At 41.3% G+C, this 12,854-nt stretch overlaps 1 protein-coding gene across 1 annotated transcript in view; it reads left to right on the forward strand.

Annotated features, from left to right (window-relative positions):
* Positions 1 to 12,854, forward strand: part of ABAT (4-aminobutyrate aminotransferase) — a 38,045-nt gene that overhangs the window by 15,356 nt on the left and 9,835 nt on the right. Inside the window, exons 3-7 of the mRNA XM_005150706.4 lie at positions 2,253 to 2,350; positions 3,034 to 3,063; positions 3,594 to 3,711; positions 9,098 to 9,147; positions 12,703 to 12,783. Of these exons, the coding sequence (XP_005150763.1) occupies positions 2,253 to 2,350; positions 3,034 to 3,063; positions 3,594 to 3,711; positions 9,098 to 9,147; positions 12,703 to 12,783 (377 nt within the window). The remainder of the gene's footprint in view (positions 1 to 2,252; positions 2,351 to 3,033; positions 3,064 to 3,593; positions 3,712 to 9,097; positions 9,148 to 12,702; positions 12,784 to 12,854) is intronic.

Below are 12,854 nucleotides of genomic sequence, written 5' to 3' on the forward strand. Positions count from 1 at the left end.
AGCCTGACTGATGGAAGTATAGTTTAACAGCACACTCTTCTTGACATGTGATGTTAAACAAGTTAAGACAGCAGTAAAATACTCTCCAAATTAATTCCCTGTTGTGCAGCTTGGTAAGTATGGGTGGTTTTGCAGGGGAGACTGCCCTTTGCAATATCCACAACAGATTTTTCTTAGAGCAATAGTTAAATCTGTGTTTAATTCAGAATCTTCACCTGTTAAAATACCTCACAGATTGTCCTTTAGGGAAGTGGAAGAGGGAAGATGTCATCTGCACCTCACAGGTGATGGCCAGGAAGTCTTTCACTGTTGGCCTCAGGTCCAGAGCCTGCCAGTCAGGCATCTTGAATGCTTGCAGGAGTAGCTTCATCGTTAGCTGGAGAGGAAACCTTTAATTGCTGTCCCAACAGGTGTAGTTTTATGAGGACTCAGAAAGACTAAGGCAGGCAGTGTGCCTGTCAACTGCTGCTCTGGGTGGGAGAACCCTGGGAGATAGAGAGGGGACATGGTGGCACAGGGTCTCCATCATTCCTGTTACTGATAAGTTCCAAAATGCCCAATATATAATTTGTACATCCCTTGGTGCTTTCTCCTTTATCATATCAACTAGCACCCAGAGCCTGGGGGGAGGGAGAGAAGAGGACACACAAGGAGAAACATTTATCACTGCTTTGCTGTGATCTCCATCAGGGAGGAGCATTTGGTTTCTTTTCCCCTTATAGACTTCATGGTTTGTCTACTAAATCTGCAGCTTTATTGGCTATGAATTGTGTGGCTTTTGATCTCTTATATGCAGTTGCTTTTTTTCCAGTGGAGCAGTTGTCATGTGGTCTCCAGTTTGCATGAACACTAAACAGAATGGCACCAAAATGAAGTGTTGTTGCTGTAATGAAATCTATTAATAGCTTTGCAGAGAGGCACTGACGCATCTCAGATATAAGGGCTTAGAATTAAAGCTGAGAATAATCATCTTTGCAGACAAAGTTTTCCCAAAATGAGCAGTGAATTTAAGTGCTCAGTTAGAGAGGATCCCAAAGGGCTGTAATTTTTTAGATAGTTTCTCAAAGTCAAGCTTGACTGAGACATCTCAGCGTGGGCTGACAAACTGAGGCAAGCCATTTGGGCTATGCAAACATTGGGCTATGTAAATTGCACCAACTTAAAAATGCCTATCACAGACTAAAGTTATGCCCTTATCTTTCAAGTATTGTTCTGGTCCAAGTGTAATTCCCCTAAGTTAAGCATATGAAGGTTAATTTGTTGTTGACATTATCCTGGGTAGAGGTTTGCAAGTGCTCCCTGACAAAAATGCAATTGTTAAGAGCGTTAGTTCAGTTTGACACTTAACCACAGGATTAGAAGCAAGCTTATGGTCTCTTACTGGTCACCTTGGTAGAGCTCTTGAGTCTGCTTTCTTTGTTGCAAATGCACAATTCCCATATTATCCTGTACTCCCTTTAATGGAATATGTACATATTTGGAATATATGCTCACCAGAACTGTCTCTGTCATATGAAGTATGCCGAAACCCTGGATTTTGAAACAGTTATTTCAGAAATGGAAGGAGAGCCTGTTACTGATGAAGCACAGGGGATTTTTTGCCTTTTTGTTTCATTAAGATGTCAAGTTTATCATGATTCCCCAATTACACATGTGGATAAAGAACAGCAAGGCCAGAGGAAAAACTGTCGCGATTTCTGACCCAGATTTCAGAGCTGTACTGGAAGATGCTGCATTCATGTGAGATTTTGCATTTATTTTAAACATAGCTGTTTACCTTTCTGAGACAAATCTTTCCCAGATGGTTTTCTTTGAGCTATTGCAGAACATCGCAAGGGTTTTTACCTGTGGACTCCAGTAGGCTTTTTGGTTATTACTGAATGAATTACTAGTGAATGAAGCCAACTCTGCACAGGAGTGGGGAATTTATGGCAAAGGTGTAATGGACAGATTCAACAACAGAGATGGAAAGAGGTGTGCTGTAAGTGCCCCTGTCCTTTACAACAGGATTTGTCTCTGTTTCTCTAGAGTTGCCTTGTCATTTCACTTGGGTTTTTTATTTATTTTAAAGCCACCTCCCTTATATTAGTTTTATTTTAACACTTGTCAAAGCTATTTAGTTCACTTCATACAGTACAATGTAATGGGTCTCATCTGTCAAGTGTTCTCAGTCTGGTAATGTATGGATATTTATTCTGAGAGGAGAGCACAGAAAATACGGTCTGTACTCAGGTTTTCATTATTTGTTACAGGACACAGATATATCAGTCAAGCTGCAGCTAAAATTGATGTAGATTTTGATTATGATGGACCTCTAATGAAGACAGAAGTTCCTGGACCACGATCTAGAGTAAGTTACCAAAGCACAGGAGATTGGATTTTGTGGGGTTTGGTTTTCCTTTTTTCTTTTTTCTTTAGCTGTGTTTAACTTGTTAGAAAACAAATTTAATTCCAACCCTTAAATCTGATATGAGTAATCATCAGTTCACAGCAGTCTGTGGCCACTTTTATGAAGATGCTGAAAGTGAAAAGCTCATGAATGAAATGCCCTCTCTCTGAGAGAGAGATCTGAATCTCAACTGCCAACTTCCTGTATGAAGTAATTGAAAGCAAAAGAGCATCAGTTTGATGAAACATCTCATGAGGCTTGGTCACTTGTGCTGCTGCTGAAACAGAAACTCAGCTGGCTTTATATATGAAATAATGTTTTGGTTTTGAAGTGAAGAAAGAGTTCCAATTTGCAGGACGTTGTCTTCTCTTATTTTCTGATTTCTCTCTTGTTTTCAGTTGATCAGTATAGAAGAGGTAGCTTTCCCTTTGGGGAGATTTACAATTAAACTGTGTTTGCAGTTCCTGTAGCTTTGCATGCCACAGTTCATAGTTTTGATTGTAATATTTGCAAGATGCACTGTGGAAGTCCATGTGGCAAGTTTTGCATATGATTGGTGTGATCGTAAAAAAGAAGCATACATTCTATTTCAGTATGGGGTAGTTACATACTTGAGACTCTTTTGTTTGCTTGTTTTTTTACAGGAATTAATGAAGCAGCTGAGTGGCATTCAGGTAACTTGTCAAGTTTTCTGAGTTTTGGGGGGTGTTAATACTGTGATTTTGGAACTTGTTTTGAAATCCTGTTGTGTATGCTTAATTCCATACTAAAAAAAAGGTAAATCACTTGACTCTGTGCTTCCACACTGAATGAATGGACATCTGAATAAAATCTTTTTTAGTATATTTTGAATACTGCAGTTATTTTGCTGGGAACAGTGATTTTTCTTTAAACACTATACATGCCTTTTAAGTTGGTGTGAAGTGGCCAATGAAAACATAGGTACATTTGGGCCTGAGCTTAAAAATATGTCAGCCTCTGTGCGTTCCTTAAAGCCTGTGCTTTATTTCTGTAGAAGAAGTGCATACTTGCCCTTTTAACAGTCCCTCTTTATAAAAAGAGCTGTACAGTTAATTCCTATGCAATTAATATAATGTGCCTTTTATCTTATTGTTAGACATTATTAGATTTTGCTGTAGAGCCATTAGTTGAACCTACCTACACACTGCTACATTTTAAAGCATTGTTTGTTTTCTTCTTTAAGAATGCAGATGCTGTACACTTTTTTTGCAACTATGAAGAGAGCCGAGGGAACTACCTCGTAGATGTAGATGGCAATCGCATGCTCGATCTCTACTCTCAGATTTCATCCATCCCAATAGGTAGGAGGCAGTTGTACCAAAGCTTCTTGCTTTGTCCTCAAGTTGTCATTTTCTTATCTATCTCAGCCACTACCAGTGAAGACGGTTGGATAGAAAAACAAAGCAGATATATAAGGTATGGCTTGTTGCAGTCAGGGTACCCCTCAATGCTCTGTATTACATGTGGTGTTTTTGAACAGCTGAAGAAACTACAAATTGGATACTGACAACTCACTGGAAGTACATAGTGGTATGTGGAAGGTGCTCTAGTATTAATCTTAACTTGAATATGCAAGTTCCACAGTTTAGGTGGTCTTTGCTTGGATTTGTTACTTTGATTCTGTAACAGTATGTTACTGTTTTAAATGTTAACAAACATGACTTGAACATTTTAACAATAAATTATATACTTTAGTTAACACTTCTGTCTCAAAAGAACTGAAAAAAGGAGTTTTCCATACAGACTCCAATAGGGTGAAAGAAGACCAGACACTGAACTGTGGTGCTGGGTGTAAGCAAAGGCAGGCCAGCCGGGCTGAGGAACCAAGCAATGGGATGTATCAACTACTTGGGAAAGTCAGTTGATTTTGTTTTCATGAAGCGTTCCAAGAAGGAAAAGCAGCAAGGCAGAGATGTAGGTTCCAACTGCAAGGAATACAGGTTTCAGTACGTGTTCAGTTTGTTCCTTGTCCATGGTTCCTATCACTTGCTTAAAAATACATTTCTGCAAAAGCAAAAAGCAAGAGTGCTGAGGTAATTTAACAGGTAGATGTTGTGCAATGTATAGAAACTGTGATGACTCAAAATCATCCCTACAGGCTTCCCTTATTGGGAAACAGAATTAAGTGCTGTTCAGGTCATTATCAAAATTCTATTACTGAAGACCTTGTGGGTCTTATGGCAGTGAGTTTATAGTTACCCCAGTCTTCTTTGCAGATAGGTAATATTGTTGCTCTCATGTAGCACCTCAGTAAATGTGCAATCATTCCAGAGCTCTTAAATTTTTGCATCTTATTTTCATTAACAGAAGTTCTAGATAAATTTCATCTTTTAGCTAAATGCTGCACTGAGTAAACTTTGTCACTGCTAATGTAGAAACAGGGGTGAGACAAAGGAGCACAATGCTTGTGTGCCAGTGCTCATCTAGCTTGAGTTGGATTGGACAGTAGGGGTCTAGGAAAGGAAGTGCATTTAGTGTTCAAGATCTCCCGTTCTTCACACAAGAAATGCCGATTTGAGAAACTAGTGCATGGTCATGCAGTTGAAGGAAAGTCAGTGCATGCTCCAAAAGAATGAAATGAAGGTTGTTCACATGGTGCTCTGAGCCTTTCTGATTTTCTAATGCCTGATGGTGCAAGCACACCTCTTATAATACAGTTTTTGTGTATAGAAAGTTTAAGTTTTAGGTGGAAATATTTTCTTAACAGGCAGAAATGGGCAGGGGCTTCTGCAGTTTACTTTTTCTGGTTGACTGAAACTGTGACTTAACTGATAAGCCATCTATATCAGCTAAGCTGTCTAGCTCCTCCCCCATCTGTGGCAATTTGCTTGTGAGAATAAACTGTGTTTTTTTTTCCTAGAGGACATGTTCCTCAGTCACAAGGGAACTATAGTGCAGTTCTTCATACACCTTCTCAGATAATGGCTGTGATACTCTTTGTAGTAACAAAAGGTAAATGGAAATGGAATATTTACAGGCTGACCTAAATCTAATTGACCACACAGCATTTGTTTGGTTTTTTTTAAGTTGCACTGAATGACAAGACTGACTATCTGAAGCTGCAGAGGTTACTAATAACATCCTTCTTGGTGACAGCATTAGGTTCTAGACTGGGACACCAAAACAAGATCACAGTGTGCTTGTGAGTCATCTGTGCTTATCTCTCTGCAAGTAAATCCAATAAAACCTTTTATGAATCTGTCAAGATGCCCTGAGATTTAATAATGGTCTGCCACCTAGAATATATTTATCAGCAGAGCTTGAGAGATAATAAGTGCCTGTGTGGTGAGATAAGAATTAAAGTATAAAAAACCTCCAGGCAAAGATGTTCTGGGCTGTTTCTTGCTGAAAACCAAAAATTAAACCAATTTTTTATCATGTTTTTTGGGAAGCTGTGGCACAATATACTCCTTTAAATCTGTATCTAGTCTGTCTGGAGTTAGAGATGCCATGGAGCTAAATACAAGAGGAGATTCTATCAGCATATTTACTAGCAAACATCCTGAAATGTTAAATGAAACATGGGTTTCAGTGCTGGGAAGGCGTTTTGTTTGTAGCGATGTGGAAAGGTGTTGTTGGATACTATTGACAGCAGCCTGCTGCTTGGATCAAATGGATTCTTCGGGCTTTCTCCATCTCATTGTTCTAGCAACCTCCAGTTTTTTTTCCTCTTGCAAAGAGGCACATTCATGAGCCTGAGGACATGTACTTTCCTGTCACATTGATCTAGACACACAGCAAGAGTGATGAAGCAGGTGTCCTCTTAAGAACCAGCCCTGTCACTTCTGGAAGGAGTGTATGTGAGAGTGGATTCCTAAAGCTACAAACCCTCACATTGGTTATGGCAGTGAAGCATGCTACTGTTTGACATCTCAGCCTAGAGCTTCCTGAATTTGTCTGCCACAGTTGTGTAATAGTTATTGAACCGCTTAGTTCTGCCTGGTGTTGCTTTATGAGTATGAACCCATGTACCAGCTCAGCATCTTTCAGAAACAGTCAGGCTCTAAGGATTCTCTCTTCTCCTCCTGGGGCCTGTTTGGGGATGCACCAGCTGAATAGGGAGTGTTAGGAGGGCCACTGGGAAACACACCCTGCGTGGTTGGGAAGAGGTAAGTTATGGGTAATAGAAGCCTTGAATTTGTGTTACTTAAGGGAAGATGCAAACATATCTGCATTCTTCATGCATCTTGATAGCAGCAGCAGTGTTACATGTCTTTACCAGCAATAGCAGAGTTAATGGTTAAGCTCCTAAGCAGTGGTAGCTATTTATAACAAAGTTCTGTGAGTTTAGTCTGGAGACTTCTAAAATACCAGGTGTACTCTCAAAGGTACTCCCAGCAGTAGCACAGCTACAGTTCACAGTGACACAGCTTTCAGCCTAGCAACAGCACTTCCCATGACAGCAAGTGCAATGCAGATTCAGTTGTCTGTGTCACAAATAACTGCTTGGATTCTCTTGACAGTAATTTCTACAGATTCTTTGCAGCATGCCATGCAGCTAAAACAATTCGGATATTTCCTTGTTTTGAACTAAAATACTCAAAACAGCATTTATAATTGATTTGTTAATGCAGTAGCCTAAAGCTCCATTGCTCAGCCGTGATAATCAGGGCTGTTGTCATTCAGCTGCACTGGCCTGATAAGCTTTTGTAATAAAATTAGAGCAGGCTGGCTTCTTGAGCAGTAGGGAAGATGAAGTTTCCAACTGTTTCTACAAAGCTATATAAAAGATTATGTTAATCTCTGGATTTGGCACTTCATACCTTAGAAATCAGGCTTCAAATGAAATTTTGTAGGCTCCTTTGTTTGGGGTTTTTTATATCAGATAGGTTGGTTTACTAGTAAGCAAGCAAGTTGCACCATTGAACATCAATCCTTCTTGTGTTAGATCCAAAACATCCTTGGTATCTTAATGTTTCTGGGTAAAAAGAACACATTGTTGCATCTTTTCCCAAGTAACACTTTTGTCAAAGTAAGAAAAACCAGAAGGAGCAAAAAACTGGTCATGAAAGAAAGTGAAAAGAGCAGAATCTGCTGCTTTAATACCAGACAGCAGTTTATCAAACAGGGGGTTTTTATGGTGATGCACAGCTGAGGTATATAAATTTATGAGAAACAAAGATTTTCAGGCAGGTGTCTAGGAATGATGAATGGCTTGTGGCAGGTTAGATTTGGGTGTTTATCACAGCCCACGAGGTCCAAGTGCATGACTGTCTGTGTAGAGAGCCTTTTCCTTCTTGTGGGACTGTTAATGATCACACATGAACATCTGCAGTGTGCCTGGCTGGAATGCACATCTTCATGCATGCAGATAAATGCCAGTGTATGAATACCTGACAGTCTGGACAGCATGGAGACACATTTCAAACCCAGTTTTGACAGCACTCTGCACATGGTGTGGAGGTAGCACTGTAGAGGGGGGTGTGGTGAACACTGCCCAACTGCAACTGATGTCAAGGAGCGCTGTAAAGCCACTGGCAAAGTTCTGCTGGAGCCCCAGGGCTTGTCCCTCATGAGTCTGCCATAGCATGTGCTCTTCAGCAACCAACAGCCAGCTCTGAGAACAGCATGGCTGTGCTAGGAAGGTTACCCTGCACTGCCTGGCTGGAGCTGCTGAAGGACAAAAAGCCCTTGCTGATGTTTTGTTAGCACACTGTAATGCAGTGAAATTACATTTGCTAATAAGTGAGCTTTCTTTGAGAAAACAGTAAGTGTGGATTTTTGCGTGTCTGTTTTGTATGGTCAGCCGCCAAATACTGAGGAATGGCATGGAAGAAACAGGGGGAATGTTGATTTTGCCATGAAGAAAAATCCAGTCAGTTAAAAAGCATGGGGTGGGGGGAACAGAAGGGGGAAGCTCTGTCACTGTATTGGGAATAATCACCCTGATACTCAAGGATGATAAACATTGCTATGAAGGCATAGCTCCAGCTACTGTAATGGACAGAGCTGCATGGGGAATTTCCCTCCATGGTGTTAGGTGTGTCACTGCATGGTGAGAGCCACACAAGTCTAGCAGATAAGGGTTGTGGTGAGTGAGAACAGCAAGCAGCCTGCTTCAGGGAGAAAAAACTGGAGATGCTTCTATACCAGAGCTAAATGGTGACCTACAGAAACAACAGCTTGTTGGCTGCATTGGCAGAACAGAAAGCTGCTGTTAACTGAGGAAGAGAGAGGTTCACATGTTGCACTGTACAGAAACCAAGTACATGTAGGAAACCTAGGAAGGAGAGCGAGCAAGTGGTTAATAGTGTCAGTTCTACAGTAACTAGGTAGGAACTATAATGCTTCAATTAGGCCTTGTCAGGCAAAAGATCCATGTCGTGTCCCTGCCCATGGCAGGGGGGTTGGAACTAGATGATCTTAAAGTCCTTTCCAACCCTCACTATTCTATGATTCTGTGATTTATTTTTGTGTTCAGTTTTTAACTTTCAGTACTTACATAAGTTTTGCTATTTCATGACACAAAATTTGTACCAAAGTTCCAGATAATATATTTTGTAAATATATATTTGAAGCTAAAATACATTAACTTCAAAAGAAGTTCTATTACTGTTAGCTAAAACATACACTAGTTACATAGAAGCAGTCAAGCATTTAGTCAAGGTTATTGTCTAAGTTACTTCACATTAGTTTATTGAAACCAGTTGGAAATAACTTTTCTTTCTTTGTTCTTTTTTTTATTAGGTTATAGCCATCCCTCTCTGATAAAGCTTCTGCAGCAGCCGCAGAATTTGGTAGGTGAATTAAAACACGAAGTATTTGAAGGCATCCCCTCCTCCTTGTGGAGGGCATTCTGACTTTTTTCTTAAACTGATAATGCTTAATGACTCAATTTAAAGTGTGATGGGATCTGCTGCCTCCAAAGGAACTGCCTCCAAAGCCCAGAGTGAATAGTGCAGCCAGGACCCCTCTGTCCCACATATGAGAATCAAAACTTTTGTTGGTCCCCTATTCCAATTTCTGAAACCTACCCCAATCCCCCGGGAGGGCAGCACTAAACCCCATCAGTCTGCACCTCCCTGCACAGTTTGGGTATCCAGCAGGCTTTAGCCTGGGCATGGTCTGGGCAGGGTGTCATCTTCAACTAGACCACATCACTCAGAACCACATCCAGCCTGGCCTTGAATGTCTCCAGGAATGGCACATCCACCACCTCGCTGGGCAACCTGTGCCAGTATTTTACCACCCTCATTGTAAAGAATTTCTTCCTCATGTCCAGCCTGAATCTCCCCTCTTTTAGTTTAAACCCCTTTACCCCTTGTCCTATTGCAATAGGACTTGCTAAAAGGTCTCTCCCCATCTTTCTTATAGCCCCCTTTTAGGAACTGAAAGGCTGCAGTAAGGTGTCCCCAGAGTCTTTGTCTTCTCCAGGTGAACAACCCTAACTCTCTCAGTCATTCCTCATAGCAGAGTTGCTCCATCACTGATCATTTCTGTGGCCGCCTCTAGACCCTCTCCAACAGCTCCATGTTTTTTCTGTATTGAGGACTCCAGAGCTGACCACAGAGCTCCAGGTGGGGTCTCACCAGAGCAGAGCAGAGGGGCAGAATCACCTCCCTTGACCTGGTGGCCATGCTTCTTTGAATGCAGCCCAAGATACAGTTGACCTTCAGGGCTGCAAGTACACACTGCTGGGTCATCTCTCATCCACCAGGACCCCCAGGTCCTTCTCCTCAGGCCTACTCTCAATGCCTTCATCCACCAGCTTGTATTGATACCAAGGGTTGCTCTGACCCTGGTGCAGGACCCTGCACTTGGCCCTGTTGAACCTCATCAGGTTCGCATGGACCCACCTGTTGAGCCTGTCTGAGTCCCTCCAGATAGCTTCCTGTCCCTCAGGCATGTCAGCTGCAGCACTCAGCTTGGCATCATCTGCAGACTTGCACACTCAATCCCACTGTCTGTTGTTGATGAAGATACTAAAGAATACTGGTCCCAGTATGGACCCCTGAGGGACACCACTTGTCACTCTTGTCCATCCAGACATTGAGCCATTGACCACTACCTTCTGGATGCAACCATCCAGCAAATTCCTCATCCACTGAACAGTCCACCCATCAGATCCATATCCCTCCAATTTAGAGAGAAGGATGCTATGGGGGACTGTGTCAAAGGCTTTACAGAAGTCCATATGGACAGCATCCATAGCCCTTCCTCTGTCCACTGAAGTAGTAACTCCATAATAGCAGGCCACCAGGTAGGTCAGGCAGGACTTGCTCTTGATGAAGCTGTGCTGGCAAATCCACTGCAGACAGGAGTGTGTGCCGGGCTCTGCCTGCAGATAAAGCACCAGCTTTATTGTGAAAGTATTTCTTTTTAGCAGTACACACTGAGGGAGGACCCTTGATTACTGTTCATTATGGGATCAGTGCTTTCTTATTTGATTGGTTGTAATGTTCCACATACCCTCTTTGTAGCCAGGTATAGAGAACAGAATGTGCATCTGTTCATCTGGGACTACAGCAGCTTGATGTCAGTGTTCTCTTCTTCTCAGTGCTGAGTATCTCATTAACAACATAAGAAAAACACAGCTTTCTTCTCAGTGGCAAATGTTGTCAATTGACTGTGACATCTCATAATCAAATTCACAACAAATTTGTGGCCTCTTATCTGACTTGAGATGAAAATTTACTTCTAAGCTGAGACAAAAAGTCAAGTAAGATTTCTCGTGCACACTAAACAAAAGCTTTGTGTTAATCTGTCAGTAACATCCTTGCTCAGGTTGTGGGGTTTTTTTAAACTTGAGTCTGTTGAAATGATGTTTTGGAAGTTAGACACTTGTTTAAGTTACAAAGTCCTACCTCAAACTCTGTTACATCTCGCGTGATCTTTGTTTTTCCCTAAGAATCCTGATGAAGTGTTCTTGCAGGCACAGTGACCACTCATGCCTTTTGCTGTGGTCTACACGTCTGAATAAATGAGTACAAATTGAGGAAAAAGATTGAAAGATGCTCATAAATGTGCAAGCTTTGAATTTGAGTTGCAGTGAAAATACAGATGTTTTGGGGGAGGCAGCGCATCCCCTCTGGAGACCCATAAAGATGTAAGTCATCGAAGCTCAGCCTTTCATTTCAACATGACTTGTTATAATAAAAAGAGTAACAAAAATAAGGGCAAATAATGCTGCTTTGCAGGTGGCAAACTTATTGAGCTTGTCTTTTCCTGAGCAAGTTTAATTTAAAATAGGAAGTGTAGCACATTGTGACTCAAATAAGGTTAGCTACAAAGACTAAGAGCAATGATGAATCAGTTTTAATCCATGACACTTAATTTACATTAACTGCATAAACATGACATTCATCTCTGTTAGTGGACTGGGGAGACTGAGGGTGTTCCTGCCTGTGTGGGCCAGTGTGGCTCAGCATTCCCACCATACCTTCTGACACCAGAAGTACCTTTCTCAAAGGTGTGAGTCAGACCAGGTTGCTCAGGGCTTTATCTGGATCATGCAGTCTGCAAGGAGTGAGGCTGTACAGCCTCTTGAGGCAACCCATTCCATGGCTTCACTGTTGGTGACAAAGCTTTTCCATGTACCCAAATCTGCACTCTGCATCTCTGTCTGGATATATCACAATCAATGTTCTGGACCTTGATTAAAGGCATGTTGTTGAGTACTGGGGTAATAACATGCAGGGGAGCTTCTCACCATCTCTGTGCTGCACTGCCCATTACTGTACATGCCTGAGGAGTCTGGAAGGCAGACAGCATGCCAATGAGCACAAATTTTTGTCAAGAATCTATTTTTTTGTAGTGTTGTGTTGCTGATCCTTGCATGTGTGTTACCTTTCTCAGATGTAGCCCCTATCCTTTAAGTTCACTTTTGCCTTGTTGCCCTGATTCCCACTGTAATAGTATCTTGAGGATGTTTATAACAACAGTGCTGTGAAATGGTCTGTCTTGAGGCTCAGTAAGGAAGAAAATGCTGCTATGCTAATTGTATTTAGATTTAGCTATACAAGCTAAAGGCAAATAATTAAGATTTTGAAGTGTATTCCCTGTGTATAAGGAAAAATTAGATTGAACAACTAAAATGGCAATATTGAAGAGGAGATGTCAGTATCAGTGTGTCCCTTCTCTAAGGAGTCCTGCAAGAATGAAGTTTTAAGAGCTAGGCAGAAACATTTTCTAAGACATGAGTATTGTCGTCTGGTTTTAAAACCCCTTCTGCCACGATACAAATTTCTGGCTAAGTATTTGTAATGAGAATAAAATGTAACTGCCTTGTTATCAGCATGATCCTTTTTATGTGATAGTAAAACCTAACAATTTGTCTTCCTTTGTCTTTCTAGAGCACTTTTGTCAACAGACCTGCCCTAGGGATTTTACCTCCAGAGAACTTTGCAGAAAGACTGAAGGAATCTTTGTTATCAGTAAGTTTGAGATAGTAGTGATGAGTTACCATGTTCTGTGCTTTTGGGCACTGGCAAATCAAAGGATGTTA

The sequence above is a fragment of the Melopsittacus undulatus genome, chromosome 8 (genome assembly GCF_012275295.1).
Source record: "Melopsittacus undulatus isolate bMelUnd1 chromosome 8, bMelUnd1.mat.Z, whole genome shotgun sequence".
NCBI lineage: Eukaryota > Metazoa > Chordata > Aves > Psittaciformes > Psittaculidae > Melopsittacus > Melopsittacus undulatus.